The sequence below is a fragment of the Schistocerca gregaria genome, chromosome 3, assembly GCF_023897955.1.
Source record: "Schistocerca gregaria isolate iqSchGreg1 chromosome 3, iqSchGreg1.2, whole genome shotgun sequence".
NCBI lineage: Eukaryota > Metazoa > Arthropoda > Insecta > Orthoptera > Acrididae > Schistocerca > Schistocerca gregaria.
The window spans coordinates 895,659,412-895,678,955 of record NC_064922.1 but is presented as its reverse complement, the minus strand read 5'-3'; the positions used below and the strand labels follow the sequence as shown (position 1 = coordinate 895,678,955).

Genomic DNA, 19,544 nt, shown 5'->3' with positions numbered 1-19,544 from the left:
CACACAGACACACGTCAACACTCTCTGCGATCGCTGTGAGAACTCCACAGCAGCGCGTGGGAACTCACCACGTCGGTAGCGATCCACTGGAAGTAGGTGGCGAAGCCCTCGTTGAGCCAGAGGACGTTCCACCAGTCGCAGGTGACCAGGTCCCCGAACCACTGGTGGGCCACCTCGTGCTGGATGGTGCCCAGGGATTGCTCCTTGGTCGCCTCCGACGTGTTGTTCTCCAGCACCAGGAGGCTGCCCTGCCTACAGAAGGCAGCACATTGTCATCCACTGCACCGCCAACGCTGACGGGGTGTCAGCACCTACATCTATTGACATGTCCTTCTAGGTGTACACCTATGTACTGACCAGGGTGGAGGGAACATAGTGTAGAGGTGAATGTTGTACCCAGAGGATAGTGTACCTACGAAAACGTGATAACATATTGTACATTACAGACATAAGTATTCAGAAAACGTGAAAACTATGAGAAAACATAAATGCATGTTTGTTACCATATGAAAACGATACTGCGTAAAATGCCTGTAAAATTTCACAAACAGTTACAGCAAAATAACTCAGCTTTGTGAAGATGCCGTTGTTTCTATCAGCCAATCATCTTGAATCAGTTAGCACTATTAGTCAGACTGTAATCTGTTGAAGTTCAGCTGTACACGTGGAATATTAAAAATCTCCAAATAATGTTTATATTTCAAGAGGAAAGCAAAATAAAATGTGTTTAGTAACTGTAGCAGTCGAAAACCCTCTAAAAATCTCTTACGTGATTCACACTGAGCACAACGTGAAGTACAAAGTTACACAAGCCACCAGTTATGGATTTTGATTCCATTCCTCACTAGGCAGTCAGATTGCTAAAAGGTGCAATGCTTTGTCGAGCTATCAAGATACTTATGAATAGCGATTTTTACCAAAATAGGGAACAGAAACCTTCATTTCGACAACCTATAGGAAAAATCATAGCGTCATCATGAGTTAATGTAAAACTGCTGCAACGCCGCTCTCAGATTAAGATGAAGTGCGGCACAAAAGTATCACGTATTCCTCAGAATATATAATGCAATTAATTCTATTATTTTACAAACGTTTGCTGTTCTTAACAAGCTCAAAAAATGCTAGGGTACTTCTAAAGTATAAATCAATGTAAATTGTAGTTTCAGACTAATTTAATACCTATTAAAAATCAATAAAATAAATATTTACATTAAAATAATATACCCGCTATGGCATAATTTGTACAGATTCCACGCTGTTCAAATAATATCATATATGTTATTGTTAGCTAAGTGATGGCTGTAGCTGTTGCACTTCAGTCTAACGAAGGTAAAGTGAACAAAGCGCATGCAAAGAATACGTGCAATGAAATAATACGAAACCATTGTAATTAACAGTCATACGAAAGTCAATTAAATAAACGCTCTATAAGATTGTGCCTCTTCCTCTACAAAGCAAAATAGTCAGCCTGTGATTTCATGATAATTTATATTTAACAGTAGTAACGGTGAAACTAAAGAAGAAAGACCAACAAATCTGTGTTGTGTATGTCACACTTGGGAGTATTAAGATCAATGCACTAGATATCACTGCGTTGCTCGTGCCGCTATTAAGTGCGGGACGAGTGAAACCACACTGCTGCGAAGCATCTGTCAACCTAAGCAATTGGTTAGAAAGTGAATTGGAAGGTCAAGAGACTAAGTAAGGACTTATACACAAAGCACTAACCAACGATGAAGCTAAAAAATGCCTGATTTGAATTCGGAAGAAGAGTTAATAAGGGCTGTTGTCTTTCAGCCACTCTGTTCACCATGTTTATCAAAGACTAGACTAGATAATGAAGACGCTAGAAGTATTATGTATAGGAAAAAGAAGTATGTTTAGGAGGCCACAAGATCAACTGCGTCAGATTTTCTGATGACACTGTACTTCTTGAAGGTAGAACAATATCTTTTCAAAGAACACTATGCAGTCTTTAAGAAGCATTGCAAGAGAACAGAACTGAAATTAATATAAATTAAACTAAGATGTAGAGTACATGTCAAAGAAAATATTTAAGTTAAAACAACAGATGGTCAAGTTGAAGTTATCGCACTGTAAAAGAAAGTGTCGTACCTGGAGGATAGTTTATATAGAAAGACATGTTACTTCCTGATCGGTGTTTCAGTATAGTGACCAATTTTAGAATCACATGAAGGAACATGCACAACAAACCACCTTAAGTATTTTCTGTTGTTTTTGTAGTTGTGAGATGCAAGGTTGTGTACTGTGCAGCCTTTGTAAATGTTATGAGTCCTACACATTAAATGCCGCATGATATACATATTAAATCCATTTGGAAGATATTTATAACTGTGTACGCTTCCGCGGCCAGAGTCAGTTAGCATGAAAGTTTTATGATTATGGTACCGCATCATAATGTAAAAACCAACAGTTTCCTCACACTCGCAGTGGCTTTCGTCTGGGTGTGCTCTTGGAGTACAGAGTTTTATCGTAAGGGAAACTCTGTATATTCATAAAACTAGCTACAGACCGTGTGGACAGTTAAGCCATACTTCGCCTGTCATGCACCATTTTGCACCTCGAACTGAAAGGTCTTCTACCATGGGACACATGATATTGCCAAATGAACGAAGTTTCTTTAATGACTTCTGCAATTTTCCCTGTCTCGACAATGGATATTTGTGTTAGTTACCAATGGCTTATATTTTAAAATGTTTCTATCTTGTAACTGGTTTTTGATAATACTTCTTCCCACTTACTGATTATTGGCTTAAAGCAGAGTAAAAATGTAACACATTATTTATTTTTCTCGATTGCAGTATTATTTCATTTTAATAGAATATTTGTTTCTGAATGTATGACAATGCTGTATTTTTAACAGTTTTTCACTTTAAGAAAAACCTTACTGTTCCGGAATCGTTTCCGTAATTTCTGAAAAAAATGCTGTACACATAAAGTGAATGTTGTCATTTCATAATGGCATAAGAAAATATATTAGGCTTCTATTACAGTGCCAATGTCTGAAAAGTGCTCCATTATACTACACTCTCCCCCAACAGATACCTTGGGGTGCTTGTTAGCTGCTAACTAGGCCAGTGAAAACGAAATAAGATCAATAACTGTAATGGAGAAGTTGGCTCTCCTGAAAAAGAAATTTTTGTGATGCAGTAAAGTTGAATTGGAGTTCAGGAAAATGTTGGTCAAGTGCTTCAGGTCGGGTGCTTATCTGTGAACGGTGGACATTGAACGAAAGAAAAACAGACAAGATAGAAACATTCGAGATGTGGGTTTTTGCGGAGGATGGAAAAAGTAAAATAGGTAGTTAAAGTGAAGAGCAGTGGAGTAATGGAAATGATACAGGAACAAGAAACTTTCTTAAACCTGGTCAAGAAAAGGAAAGGAAACTGTGTGGGATAAATACTCCAAGAAAAAGGAATTCTGAAAACACCTATGGTAGGTAGGGAGGACGGAGAGAACAAAATAGGAAGGAACAACACGCTGTGTATTATTTCAGTACTACAATTTATTATTACTATTCAAAATGTATAAGACGCAAGCAGACTCAGTATCAAATGAAGATAGGAATGGTGAGAGGAACCTGTGAATGGTTAGAATAACTTATGATGATGTTAACCATGGATATGTTACTGTTTTATTCTCAATATAAGGATATGATGGAAATGTGTTAATGGTTTCAGAATAAGATTTGAGGGGATCTGCAATCAGTTTAGCGGTGATCCGGAACTAGGAAATTTCTGCAAAAACAAAAGCAAGTACAACATTCTTTAATCTGGTTTGGCAGCCAGATTGTCTACTCTACGAGGACCAATCGAAAAGTATGCGTTTGAGGGCGTTGTTTACATGTGCCTCTGAATCTACATCATACTCCGCAAGCCACCTCATGGTGTGTGGCAGAGGGTACTTACGGTACTACTATCTGATACCTCCGAATAGAGCGTGGGAAGAAAAATTGTCGGTAAGGCTCTGTATTGGCTCTAATTACTCGAATTTTCTCCTCGTGGCCAGTACGCGAGATGTATGTGGGGGTAAGTAATATGTTGTCAGATTCCTCCTGAAAAGTACTGTCCCGAAATTTCAATAGTAGCTCTCTCCGTGATGCACAACGCCTCTCTTATAACAACTGCCAGTGGAGTTCATTTAGATTCCCCGTGAAGCCCTCTCGCCAGCTAAACGATTCCGTGACGAAACGCGCCGCTCTTCGTTGGATCTTCTCTAACTCCTCTGTCAGTCCTATCTCGTAGGGATCCCAGATAGATGAGCAATACTCAAGAATCGGGCGAACAAGCGCCTAATAAGCCACTTCTTTCGTGGATGAGTTACATTTCCTTAAGATTCTTCCCATGAATCTGAGTCTGGCGCCTGCTTTTCCCACTGTTCTATATGGATTGTTCCACTTAAGGTCGCTCTGGATAGTAACGCCTAGATATTTTACGGCAGACGCTTTCTCCAGCTGTTTGTCATCAATAGTGTAGCTGTACAGTAGTGGATTTCTGTTCCTGTGTATGCGCAATATGTTACATTTATTTACGTTCAGAGGGAACTGCTAGAACCTTCACCATTCATCAATTCTCTTAGGTCGTTCTCAAATTCTTACTATCTTCTGGCGTTGCTACTTTGACAGAGACAACTGCATCATCTGCAAATAGCCTTAAAGAGCATCCGACGCTATATATATATATTCTCCGAATATTTTTCATTAAACCGTAGTCCGGGACGGTGTAAAATGGGTTCCTGAAATCAAGGAACATGGCATCAACCGTTGACCACTGCGCTATGGATCTCATAGAGGAACAGAGCGAGTTCAGTTTCGCAGGATCTCTGTTTGCGGAATCCACGTTGATTTTTATAGAGGAGCTGTTAATTTTCCATAAACGTCATAATAATTGAGCAGAAAACATGTTCCATAATTCTACAACAGATTGACGTCAACGATATACACTCCTGGAAATGGAAAAAAGAACACATTGACACCGGTGTGTCAGACCCACCATACTTGCTCCGGACACTGCGAGAGGGCTGTACAAGCAATGATCACACGCACGGCACAGCGGACACACCAGGAACCGCGGTGTTGGCCGTCGAATGACGCTAGCTGCGCAGCATTTGTGCACCGCCGCCGTCAGTGTCAGCCAGTTTGCCGTGGCATACGGAGCTCCACCGCAGTCTTTAACACTGGTAGCATGCCGCGACAGCGTGGATGTGAACCGTATGTGCAGTTGACGGACTTTGAGCGAGGGCGTATAGTGGGCATGCGGGAGGCCGGGTGGACGTACCGCCGAATTGCTCAACACGTGGGGCGTGAGGTCTCCACAGTACATCGATGTTGTCGCCAGTGGTCGGCGGAAGGTGCACGTGCCCGTCGACCTGGGACCGGACCGCAGCGACGCACGGATGCACGCCAAGACCGTAGGATCCTACGTAGTGCCGTAGGGGACCGCACCGCCACTTCCCAGCAAATTAGGGACACTGTTGCTCCAGGGGTATTGGCGAGGACCATTCGCAACCGTCTCCATGAAGCTGGGCTACGGTCCCGCACACCGTTAGGCCGTCTTCCGCTCACGCCCCAACATCGTGCAGCCCGCCTCCAGTGGTGTCGCGACAAGCGTGAATGGAGGGACGAATGGAGACGTGTCGTCTTCAGCGAAGTGAGTCGCTTCTGCCTTGGTGCCAATGATGGTCGTATGCGTGTTTGGCGCCGTGCAGGTGAGCGCCACAATCAGGACTGCATACGACCGAGGCACACAGGGCCAACACCCGGCATCATGGTGTGGGAAGCGATCTCCTACACTGGCCGTACACCTCTGGTGATCGTCGAGGGGACACTGAATAGTGCACGGTACATCCAAACCGTCATCAAACCCGTCGTTCTACCATTCCTAGACCGGCAAGAGAACTTGCTGTTCCAACAGGACAATGCACGTCCGCATGTATCCCGTGCCACCCAACGTGCTCTAGAAGGTGTAAGTCAACTACCCTGGCCAGCAACATCTCCGGATCTGTCCCCCATTGAGCATGTTTGGGACTGGATGATGCGTCGTCTCACGCAGTCTGCACGTCCAGCACGAACGCTGGTCCAACTGAGGCGCCAGGTGGAAATGGCATGGCAAGCTGTTCCACAGGACTACATCCAGCATCTCTACGATCGTCTCCATGGGAGAATAGCAGCCTGCATTGCTGCGAAAGGTGGATATACACTGTACTAGTGCCGACATTGTGCATACTCTGTTGCCTGTGTCTATGTGCCTGTGGTTCTGTCAGTGTGATCATGTGATGTATCTGACCCCAGGAATGTGTCAATGAAGTTTCCCCTTCCTGGGACAATGAATTCACGGTGTTCTTATTTCAATTTCCAGAAATGTAGGTCTATGGTTGTGTGGATCTGTCTTACGGCCTTTGTTAAAAACGGGAATGACCTGTGCCTTCTTTTTCCAGTCTTTAGGTACCTTTCGTTGCTCAAGTGATCTACGATAAATTACTGCTAGAAGTGGAGCAAGTTCTTTTGCATAATCTTTATAGAATGTTACAGGTATCTCATCTTGTCCTCAAGCTTTTCCGCTACTAAACGATTGTAGCTGCTTTTCAATTTCGCGATCGGTTATCTCAGTATCTGCCATTTCAATGTTCATACGGCGATTGAAAGGAGTCACAGTGTTATGGTCTTCCGCGGTAAAACAACTTCAGAATACCAAATTCAGTATTTTGGCCTTCTCTCTATTATCTTCCCTCCCGGTGCCGGTGTGTTCGCTGAGAGAATGAATAGATGATTTTGACCCACTTAGTGATTTTACATACGACCAAAATCTCTTAGGGTTTTTACTCAGGTCGGTCGACTACGTCTTACTCTCAGAATCATTGAACGCTTCTCTCATTGCTCTTCTTACGCTCATTTTCCCTTCGTTCAGCTTTGTTTGTCAGCTAGGTTTTTACTGCTCTTGAACCTGAGATGAAGTGCTCTTTCTTTACGTACCGCTTTTCTAACACTGCTATTAAACCACGGTGGATCTTTCCCTTCCCAGTCCTCTTACTCAGAACATGTCTAGGGCATATTGAACGATGCCTTTGAATTTTTTCCATTTGTTCTCCAAACCTTAGTCTACATCGCCGAATATTTGATGTTGAGTGCTGAGATATTCTGAAACTTGTATCCTGTCACCCTTACTGAGCAAATATATCTTCGTACCTTCCTTAACATTCCTTGCAGGACCCGTCGTCATTGATGCTGTCACAGCCTTATGATCACTGACACCTTCCTCTACGTTAATGGCTCTGAGCACTATGGGACTTAAAATCGGAGGTCATCAGTCCCCTAAAACTTAGAACTACTTGAACCTAATTAATCTAAGGACACCACACACATCCATGCCCGAGGCAGGATTCGAACCTGCGACCGTAGCAGTCGCGCGGTTCCAGACTGAAGTGCCTAGAACATCTCGGTCACTGCGGCCGGCCCTCTACATTAACTGATTCAGTAAGTTTAGGTCTGTTTCTTGCCTTGAGGTCTAAGACGTTACGCTCACGAATGAGTTCTCCAACTATCTGCTCAAGGTAATGCCACACGTTTCCCTGTCTCTGGCACTAGTTTTGGTAGCATAACACTCCCAATGTATACCTGGCAAGTTGAAGTCACCCTCTTTTACAACGGTATGATCAGGGAAATTACTAATGCTATTTTGCAAGTTTTGTCTGAAGCGCTCTACAACTACAGATCCTGACCCAGGTGGTCTATAAAAGCATCCGATCACTATTTTTGACCGTTCTTTGATACTTAATTTCACTCAGATTAACTCACATTCGGAATCTGTGACAACCTCGCTAGACTTTATCGATTTTTTTTACTGCAATAAACACGCCGCCTCCATTGGCGACTAACCTATCCTTACGATAAACATTCCAATCTGAACTTACGATTTCGTTGTCATTGCCGTCTGGTTTCAACCAGTTTTCTGTTCCCAATAGTATCTGAAGGTTATCTTCAGCAGGCTATTCTAATCCTGGAACCTTTCCTTGGATGCTCCTGCAGTTTACTAAAATCATATTATGTTACTTATAATCCATCTTGATTGCAAAATTTTTATTCATATGACCGGTTTCGGTCCATCCAGAGCCATCTTCAGATCTGAAATTTCGGTTATAGGAGAATTCCGTTCCAATTCCAGCAACTTTCACGTGCTGCGTAACCGAAATATCAGATCTGAACCGAAACCGGTCATATGAATAAAAATTTTGCAATCAAGATGGATTATAAGTAACATCGTATGATCACTGTTCGCTGCTTCCCATCAGACATTATGACTGTTTTTGCAAAATCGTATCAACTTCTCTGTCTCTGATCTGCAAGGACCAAGATTCTCCAAGGTCGCTGTGGCTGATGTAACATGTAAATCGTCTTTGATCCCAAGGGTGGGGTAGCCTAAAAAAGCCCCATGTGCACGCCACACGTATTCCGCTACCCTAATAGCCGCTTCCTGCGTGTAGTGCACCTATTAATGGGAACCCTACAATACCACACCCAATAGCGGAGGTCAAGATATTCGCATCCGACACCGTCGCAGAGTCTACTGCGTATGTGCGACGTAGCGCGATTCCAGTGCGGGTATATAAGCACCGACATGTAGGCAAGGTATTAGTGTGGCATTCGCATCTTTCCAATGAGGTGTGGTAAATGTAGAACCTTGAACTACGAAGACGTTATTGCTTGATCCGTCCAAACAACTCCAGCGTGCTGTTCGTCTTTTCTTGGCTGCCGATGGGCAAACAATCGTAGACATCCATCGGAGAATCAACCAAGTCGAAAACCACCGTTCCGGAATGGTGCGCCAAGTCCCGTGCTGGTCACGATTCGACACAAGACGGCGGTCGATCTGTGAGGCCAGCACCACAATGCCTCGTAACGCAGAAGCTACGGCAACTCAAGTGGGATACACTTGAGGACCCGCCCTGTAGTCCTGATCTCTCTTCATGCCATTATCACGCCTTCTGTCCGTCAAGAGAGGCCTGGAAGGGTCAATCATGCCTGTCGTACGAGGATGTGCAACAGGCGGTTGCGGACTTCTTCGCGCAGCTGGACGCAGTCTTTTACCAAACGGGTATCCTCAGCCTGGTGCGTCGGTAAGATGGCTGATCCAATGCTCACTGATATTTTACCCGATTGGCGTAGAAGTTCCGGACTGTATGGCCTTCGAACGGAAACCTTTTGATAGCCCCTTATGTGTATGTCAAAGTGGCTGCAAATGCCGCAATCAATGAATGTTTTTAGAACTAGTAAATGTTATTGAAAAGAATTGCAAGTCACAATTGGACACAAGACGGCGGTCGATCTGTGAGGCCAGCACCATAATACCTCGTAACGCAAAAGTTACGCCAACTTAGTTTCTTAGGTTGGATATCGTAATAAAACCTTCAGACAATAAGAAATTCAGCCTTCAGTTGCAAATTAAATTTTTTAGGTTACCTAGGTTTCGATACCAATAATGACATCTTCTTCAGAACAAAAATTAAATTATTTGGTTCTGAAGAAGATACCATTATTGGTATCGAAACCTAGGTAATCTAATCTTTTACCTTGCAACTGAAGGCTGAATTTGTTATTGTCTGAACAATTCAGGGTTGCTAAAGCGCAGCATTATGTTAAAGATTGTAATAAAACCTTCATTACATGAATTACTTTTTTGAAATTGATCTTTATAAGTGTGCTTGCACTCTAATATTGGGAAGGAACACCTGTACTGAAGTGCACGTGATGAGCACAATTTCTCCTTGCTTCCCTCTATAAATCTCTGGGATTTGGAAGTAAGGCAGGATTTGCCTCTAGTCGTATATGTTTGGCTCAATTAGATGCGCAGCTGTACTCCTCTGCACGTGGTCAGCTCCTCGCTATCCATTCCTCCCTCTTTGGAGCTCTGGTATAGGAGTGTGAGAGACAGTAACTGTACTCACGTGTAGGTGATGAGCCCCCAGTTCTCCATGCCCCCCTCGATGAAGCTGGGAATGGCGACATGGTCCAGCTTAGTCAGTGTGTAAGGCACGCCCACCAGCTGCTCCATCGCAGAGACGGTACTGGGCGTGATAATGCTGGAGTAGACGGCCTGGGGCAGCGTGCTGTCCACCGTCCAAATGGTCGTGCCAGGGTCCGAGGGCGACACCAAGCTGGACGTGTTCAGCACGACCCAGGCCAGCAGGTAGGCGCTCATTGGGGGCGTCTCCTCGAACTGGAACGTGCGGAAGCCATCCTCGTCTGGGCTGGAACGAGAAAGCAGTCTAAGTTAATGTTGAGATCTACAGAACTACGTACCATCAGCTTCTATACCGCCGACAATTTGATAGGAACATAAACATACGGAAATTTCACAATAGCAAGAATCTGCAAAATAATGAATCCACATAGACACATAATAAATTCTGAAAATAATTCTAGACGAAATAGTACCTTAAACAAAAAATTAAAAAAAAACAGAACGAAATAGACTTTGGAAATATACACCCATCGTGACATTAGTTATACAACTTCTGATAGTATTGCAAATCTTATGAACGGCCTCCTCTGCCATGCAGAATCAAGAAGGGCCTTATAAATTCGAATATCTTCATGAAGGAGTAGACCTGGTGCTCTTGCTGGGAGGAGCACCTATAGTTTCTCAAGCTGTAGAGGTACTGTGTGACAATTAGTGAACTGAAACTTCCTGGCAGATTAAAACTGTGTGCCGGACCGAGACTCTAACTCGGGACCTTTGCCTTTCGCGGAAAAGTGCTCTACCAACTGAGCTACCCAAGCGTGACTCACGACCCGCCCTCACAGCTTCAGTTCTGCCAGTACCTCGTCTCCTGACTTCCAAACTACCAGGCTGTGGCTAAGCCATACCTGTGCAATATCCCGCTTCCAGGAGTGTTAGTTCTGCAAGATTAGAAGAACAGCTTCTGTGAAGCTTCCTGGCAGATTAAAACTGTGTGCCCGACCGAGACTCGTACTCGGGACCTTTGCCTTTCGCGGGCAAGTGCTCTACCATCTGAGCTACCGAAGCACGACTCACGCCCGATACTCACAGCTTCACTTCTGCCAGTACCTCGTCTCCTACCTTCCAAACTTTACAGAAGCTCTCCTGCGAACCTTGCAGAACTAGCACTCCTGAAAGAAAGGATACTGCGGAGACATGGCATAGCCACAGCCTGGGGGATGTTTCCAGAATGAGATTTTCACTCTGCAGCGGAGTGTGCGCTGATATGAAACTTCCTGGCATATTAAATCTGTGTGCTCGACCGAGACTCGTACTCGAGACCTTTGCCTTTCGCGGGCAATCTGCCAGGAAGTTTCATATCAGCCCACACTGCACTGCAGAGTGAAAATCTCATTCTGGAAACATCGCCCAGGCTCTGGCTAAGCCATGTCTCCGCAATATCCTTTCTTTCAGGAGTGCTAGTTCTGCAAGGTTCGCAGGAGAGCTTCTGTAAAGTTTGGAAGGTAGGAGACGAGGTACTGGCAGAAGTGAAGCTGTGAGTACCGGGCGTGAGTCGTGCTTCGGTAGCTCAGATGGTAGAGCACTTGCCCGCGAAAGGCAAAGGTCCCGAGTACGAGTCTCGGTCGGGCACACAGTTTTAATCTGCCAGGAAGTTTCATATCAGCGCACACACCACTGCAGAGTGAAAATCTCATTCTGGAATTAGTGAACTATTTGAAGCAAAAAACTTCATTCATATGTAAACTTCACTACAGATATTCCGATTTACGTGACATGTTTGATATGCCTGCCGTCATTGGCAATCATGTGGCGCAGACGAATTGCGAAATTCTGCATGGCCCTCTGAAGTGTCGATGACATCAGGTCTGCAACGGGTTGGGGTTATTGCTGTACACCTTGTCTTAATATAGCTCCACAAAAAGGAATCGCATATTTTCAGATCCGGAGAATATGGCGGCCATCGGGGACCATGTCAATGGACTCTGGGTACCACACAGCCAGAATTCGATCCCTTATGTGCTCCTCCAGGACGTCAAACACTCCCCTGCTTCGATGGGTCTAGCTTCGTCTTGAATGAACCACATCTTGTCGAAAGCAGGGTCATTTTAGATAATGCGGATGAAATCATCTTACAAAAGTTTCACGTGCCGTTCGGCAGTCACCGTGCCACCAACGAATATAAGGAATATAGCACCAACTATTCCACCACTGGACACTGCACACCATACAGTAACCCGTTGAGGGTGAAGAGACTTCTCGAACGCGAACAGCGGATTATCAGTCCCCCAAATGCGCCATTTTTGATTACTAACAAACCCATTCAAATGAAAGTGGGCTTTGTCGGTAAACCAAACCACGATGCGCATACAAATTCCCATCACGTGCAGCGGTCAACTGTGCAGTTTGAACGCCCTAATGCAAACCTTGAAGAAGGTACGACGATCTTGCAGTGTTTCGGAAAAACTGCATAAAAACAGAAAGTGATTTAAGTCTCCTACTTTTCTTTCTGGAATGTATAGGAATAATGGTTGATACACATTCTTACCAGCAAATTGGAATATATATTGTTTCTTATTAGCGGCTTCGGTACCTGCTTTTAGACTTCACTTACAGGAAAACAGTATATATAAATATTTTCTGAATGCTAAGTGTTGAAAATTTACTTCTGAATATAGCAGATCAGTTTATAAGGAACTATACGTAAGAGCACACCGTTCCACTTCTATAAATCAATGATTTATAGAATTAATGATTTATTTTCTATAAATCAATGATCCTCCCTCCATGAACCAAGGACCTTGCCGTTGGTGGGGAGGCTTGCAACGATACAGATAGCCGTATCGTAGGGGCAACCACAACGGATGGGTATCTGTCGCGAGGCCAGACAAACGTGTGGTTCCTGCAGAGGGGCAGCTGCCTTATCAGTAGTTGCAGGGGCAACAGTCTGGATGATTGACTGATCTGGCCTTGTAAAAATAACCAAAACGGCCTTGCTGTGCTGGTACTGCGAACGGCTGAAAGCAAGGGGAAACTACAGCCGTAATTTTTCCCGAGGGCATGAATCTTTACTGTATGGTTAAATGATGATGGCGGAATGATGTCATCCTCTTGGGTAAAATATTCCGGAGGTAAAATAGTCCCATATTCGGATCTCCGGGCGGGGACTACTCAGGAGGACGCCGTTATCAGGAGAAAGAAAACTGGCGTTCTACGGATCGGAGCATGGAATGTCAGATCCCTTAATCGGGCAGGTAGGTTAGAAAATTTAAAAAGGGAAATGGATAGGGTAAATTTAGATATAGTGGGAATTAGTGAATTTCGGTGCCAGGAGGAACAAGACTTCTGGTCAGTTGAATACAGGGTTATAAACACAAAATCAAGTAGGGGTAATGCAGGAGTAGGTTTAATAATGAATAAAAAAAATAGGAATGCGGGTAAGCTACTACAAACAGCGTAAGTGAACGCATTATTGTGGCCAAGATAGACACGAAGCCCACGCCTACTACAGTAGTACAAGTTTATATGCCTACCAGCTCTGCAGATGACGAAGAAATTGAAGAAATGTATGATGAGATAAAAGAAATTATTCAAATAGTGAAGGGAGACGAAAGTTTAATAGTCATGGGTGACTGGAATTTGACAGTAGGAAAAGGAAGAGAAGGAAAAGTAGTAGGTCAATATGGAATGGGGGTAAGGAATCAAAGAGGAAGCCGCCTGGTAGAATTTTGCACAGAGCATAACTTAATCATAGCTAACACTTGGTTTAAGAATCATAAAAGAAGGTTGTATACATGGAAGAAACCTGTAGATAGTGACAGATTTCAGATAGATTATATATTGGTAAGACAGGTTTTAAATTGTAAGACATTTCCAGGGACAGACGTGGACTCTGACCACAATCTATTGGTTATGAACTGTAGATTAAATCTAAATAAACTGCAAAAAGGTGGGAATTTAAGGAGATGGGACCCGGGTAAACTGACAGAACCAGAGGTTGTACAGAGTTTCAGGGAGAGCATTAGGGAACCATTGACAAGAATGGGGGAAAGAAATACAGTAGAAGACGAATGGCTAGTTTTGAGAGATGAAATAGTGAAGGCAGCAGAGGATCAAGTAGGTAAAAAGACGAGGGCTAATAGAAATCCTTGGGTAACAGAAGAGATACTGAATTTAATTGATGAGAGGAGAAAATACAAAAATTCAGTAAATGAAGCAGGCAAAAAAGAATACAAACATCACAGAAATGAGATCGACAGTAAGAGGAAAATAGCTAAACAGGGATGGCTAGAGGACAAATGTAAGGATGTAGAGGCGTATATCACTAGGGGTAAGATAGATACTGCCTAGAGGAAAATTAAAGAGACCTTTGGAGAAAAGAGAACCACTTTGCATGAATATCAAGAGCTCAGATGGAAACCCAGTTCGAAGCAAAGAAGCGAAAGCAGAAAGGTGGAAACGGTCTATACAAGGGCGATGTTCTTGAGGACAATATTATGGAAATGGAAGAGGGTGAAGATGAAGATGAAATGGGAGATATGATACTGCGTGAAGAGTTTGACAGAGCACTGAAAGACCTGAGTCGAAACAAGGCCCCGGAGTAGACAACATTCCATTAGAACTACTGACAGGCTTGGGACAGCCAGTCCTGACAAAACCGTACCATCAGGTGAGCAAGATGTATGAGACAGGCGGAATACCCGCAGACTTCAACTCACACTCACACACTCACTCACTCACTGGTCATACAGGACTCGAGAGCCCATTACCGCAGCAACGTCTTTTCTCCATCTGTCGCTGTCTTATTTTACTTCAAAGGGACCCATGCCCATAAATGTTGCTGATGGTTGATGAATAGATTTGATAGTAAGAGGGGAAGAAACAGGGATGGTGCATCACGCCATCGCCTGCGACTGCTTATTTCTTGTATTCGCAGCTGCCCTTCATATCTGAAGGTCGTATCCCCTATCAGCAACCTGGGGGCGCGCTGTGTCGTGGTGGTAGGGGCCCACGAGACAGGCTTCAAGAAGAACATAATAATTCCAATCCCAAAGAAAGCAGGTGTTGACAGATGTGAAAATTACCGAATTATCAGTTTAATAAGCCACAGCTGCAAAATACTAACGCGAATTCTTTACAGACGAATGGAAAAACTTTGAGAAGCCGACATCGGGGAAGATCAGTTTGGATTCCGTAGAAATGTTGGAACACGTAAGGCAATACTGACCCTACAACTTATCTTAGAAAATAGATTAAGGAAAGGCAAACCTACGTTTCTAGCATTTGTAGACGTAGAGAAAGCTTTTGACAATGTTGACTGGAATACTCTCTTTCTAATTCTAAAGGTGGCAGCGGTAAAATACAGGGAGCGAAAGGCTATTTACAATTTGTACAGAAACCAGATGGCAGTTATAAGAGTCGAGGGACATGAAAGGGAAGCAGTGCTTGGGAAGGGAGTGAGACTGTGTTGTTGCCTCTCCCCTATGTTATTCAATCAATGAACATCAACGAAAGCAAAACGAGGATAATGGAATGTCGTCGAATTAAATCGGGTGAGGCTGAGGGTATTAGATTAGGAAATGAGACGCTTAAAGTAATAAAGGAGTTTTGCTATTTGGGGAGCAAAATAACTGAGGATGGTCGAAGTAAGAGGATACAAAATGTACACTGGTAATGGCAAGGAAAGCGTTCGTGAAGAAGAGAAATTTGATAACATCGAGGTAATTCTCCGCAATATCGAGAGTGGTAGTGATGTTCAGTCCCAATGGGGCACTGTTAAATGGGGCGCTCCCCAAGGGTCGGTGCTGGGGCCACTGGTGTTTCTTATTTATATAAATGATATGCCTTCTAGTATTACAGGTGATTCAAAAATATTTATGTTTGCTGATGACACCAGCTTGATAGTGAAGGATCTTGTGTAATATTGAAACATTATCAAATAATGTAGTTCATGAAATAGGTTCGTGGCTTGTGGAAAATAATTTGAAGCTAAATCACAGTAAGACTCAGTTTTTACAGTTTCTAACTCACAATTCAACAAGAACTGATATTTTGATCAGACAGAATGGGCATATTATAAGCGAGACGGAACAGTTCAAGTTCCTAGGCGTTCGGATAGATAGTAAGGTTGTGGAAAGCCCATGTCCAGGATCTTGTTCAGAAACTAAATGCTGCTTTATTTACCATTAGAACAGTATCTGAAATAAGTAACATTTCAACACGAAAAGTAGTCTACTTCGCATATTTTCATACGCTTATGTCATATGGTATTATTTTTTGGGGTAATTCTTCTGATTCTGAAAGGGTATTTTTGGCTCAGAAACGGGCTGTTCGAGCTATGTGTGGTGTAAGGTCGAAAGCCTCTTGTCAACCCCTATTCAATAGTCTGGGAATTTTGACATTGCCCTCACAGTATATGTTTTCTTTAATGTCGTCTGTTGTTAGCAATATTAGCTTATTCCCAAGAGTTAGCATCTTTCACTCAGTTAATACTAGACAGAAATCAAATCTGCATGTGGAATCCACTTCCTTGACTCTTGTGCAGAAAGGAGTGCAGTATTCTGCTGCATCCATTTTCAACAAGCTACCACAAAAACTCAAAAATCTTAGCAGTAGCCCAAACACTTTTAAGTCTGAACTGAAGAGTTTCCTCATGGCTCACTCCTTCTATTCTGTCGAGGAGCTCCTGGAAGAGCTAAAAAATTAAACAAATTCCAGTGTTACATTATTGATTTTCTTTATTTAAACTAACGACTTGTCGCCTGAATATGTTTCTTGTATTTCATTTTATCTGTTTCTACAATTTACAACTGAATATGTTTCTTATATTTCATTTTATCTGTTTCTACAATCGTGTTATAATTTCATGTATTGACTCGTTCCATGTCCATGGAGACTTCTCCTTAATGTGGTCGCACGGAACAATAAAAAAATAAATAAAAATAAAAAAATAAATAAAAATAAAAAAATAAATAGATTTAAGTGTCAGGAAGTCTTTTCTGAAAGTATTTGTATGGAGTGTAGCCATGTATCGAAGTGAAACGTGGACGATAAATGGCTTAGACAAAAAGAGAATAGAAGCTTTCGAAATGTGGTGCTACAGAAGAATGCTGAAGATTGGATGGGTAGATCACATAACTAATGAGGAGGTATTGAACAGAATTGGGGAGAAAAGAAGTTTGTGGCACAACTTGACTAGAAGAAGGGATTGGTTGGTAGGACATATTCTGAGGCATCAAGGGATCACCAATTTAGTACTGGAGGGCAGCGTGGAGGGTAAAAATCGAAGAGAGACACCAAGAGATGAATATAATAAACAGATTCAGAAGGATGTAGGTTGAAGTAAGTACTGGAAGATGAAGAAGCTTGCACAGGATGGAGTAGCGTGGAGAGCTGCATCAAACCAGTCTCAGGACTGAAGACCACAGCAACAACAACAAATCAATGATGTGCATGCTGTGTGTTTCACAATCACACACATCAACAGAAGAAACTCTCTGCTAGATTTCATTTTCATACTCTGAAATGTTCTACACATGAACTACATCACTTTGTTATTGCTATTATTATTATTATTATTATGCACTGCTACAAGAACAATAGTGAGGGATAGTTTCAAGATGTGCTTCTTAAGATGGAAAGGTTGTGATTTCTCTGCTACTTTAGAGCAAGTCATCGGTTCCCGTTGAAGACATAATTTTAAAGATATGACTGCGTTAGAGAATAGTACGGGGAATTTTTACTTCGATCAGAAATAGTGTTCCTGCTGTTACTGTTCATCTACGGATTGTGATTCGACGATAAATAAGAGGTCTGTATAGGAAAGAAGACTACAGTTGTTCATGTGCTTGTCTGTACATAGTAGAAAAACTGTATCTACAATACAGGAAGGCAATCGAAGAGATTAATGTTTAAAAAATGTTACTGGGTGAGTGTTCGTCACCATCTCCAGCCTGTCATCTGAACGTCGGTGCAAAATAGCGTGTCTGTGATCAAGAACTGAAATACAAATGATCCTACGACCTTCGTTACAATCTACAGGTTCATCTGCTGGTGTGTGTGTGTGTGTGTGTGTGTGTGTGTGTGTGTGTGTGTGGAGGGATGATAACGCCTTGCTACATTACGGCAGTTTGTTGATTTCAGATGAAATGGTGACCCATTATTGAGACTTAGTTCCCGCTAAAGGATAAATTTATGTACGGTTAATGATCAGTGTTGGAAGCCATTTTCTGAAGTGATGGTGTTATATGTAAAATTTCTTGAGTTTTATAAAGTTCGATTGTTGAGAAAAATTTTACATACGTTAATAAGACAAACATGGAAGATACTTTATTCTACGCTAGTACCTTGTCGTTATATTGGCTTGTCCGTCATTAGTTAACACTAGTCAATATGAAAATAGTAACTGCTATTTATAAAAGGTGTCAGATCCCATATACCCCCAAGTGTCGTATAATTGAAATCGAGATCCATGCAGTTCTTGACAGCTGTCACTACGAACTGGATGTAATGACATTATGTAAGAGCTGACCTGGAGACTAGTCCAGTTATAAATGGACGATTCTTTCGAAGACCGCCTGCAATAGTGACCGAAATGTTGGTCCAGGTAACAAAATGGAAAGTGCTGACTCAAAGGTCTTACACCTTATGACATGATTAACATCATAAACAGTACTAGAGGTCTTAAAAGCTATTTAAATCGCTAATACTCAAGAATGCCGCACAGACCTATGGAGCTCTTGTTGAACTCCACAGGGAATGTGGTTACCAAATTTTGTACATAGCACAAAAGTCTCTGATCGCAAATGCTTGTTTATTGAGTTACGGATTTCAGTCATTATGATCATCTTCAGATTGATCTACTTCAAGAAGATAAAATAAGTAAATAAAACACATGGTCATATATGGCATCGCCATATAGAATAAAATCAAGATAAAATAGTAACTATTCATAACCATTAATGGCTAGACGTTGCTGTAGTGTTCGTTTTGTACTATATGTCATTTTACTCTATGTGACGATGCCATTTATGGCTGTATGTTTATTTACTTTCTCTGTTAGCTTCATGAAGACAGATCAGTCTGAAGATGATTGTAAGGATTGAAACGACAACTGAATAGAGAAATATTTGTGACCAGAGACTGTTGTGGTATTTACGGAATTTCGTAACATTGGATCGCTGCCACATTTATGGTGACTACATCATCCCTTATCAATTTGGGAATGAATTGGCTCTGATATCGACCATAGTTGACGGTAGATTTCTTGACCAGAGGGATGTTCCTCCTGATTGGGAAATGCACAGAAGTACTGTCATGTTACTGTCACATCTATTTGTACAGAGCATGTTGTGAGTTTATGTGACCTAAGAGTGGCAGTAACAGTCTCAATCATCACGTCGAAAAAAAAATCGAGCTACAACCATCAAACACGGTGTTAATCCTTTTGCTACATCCCTCAGTGCAAAGTAATTTGCTGATTTTCCCACCGAAGGATGACCTAGCGTAGTGCTTACTTGTTGAAGCCTCTGGCTGTTCAGGAGGCGTGCCGCCTTGAACATCGGCTTGTAG

At 42.5% G+C, this 19,544-nt stretch overlaps 1 protein-coding gene across 1 annotated transcript in view; it reads right to left on the bottom strand.

The window, feature by feature from the left end:
• LOC126354612 (aminopeptidase N-like) overlaps positions 1-19,544 on the bottom strand; it is a 111,160-nt gene that overhangs the window by 58,425 nt on the left and 33,191 nt on the right. The window contains exons 6-7 of the mRNA XM_050004371.1: positions 9,961-10,263; positions 69-252 (exon numbers count right to left, since the gene is read on the bottom strand). Of these exons, the coding sequence (XP_049860328.1) occupies positions 69-252; positions 9,961-10,263 (487 nt within the window). The remainder of the gene's footprint in view (positions 1-68; positions 253-9,960; positions 10,264-19,544) is intronic.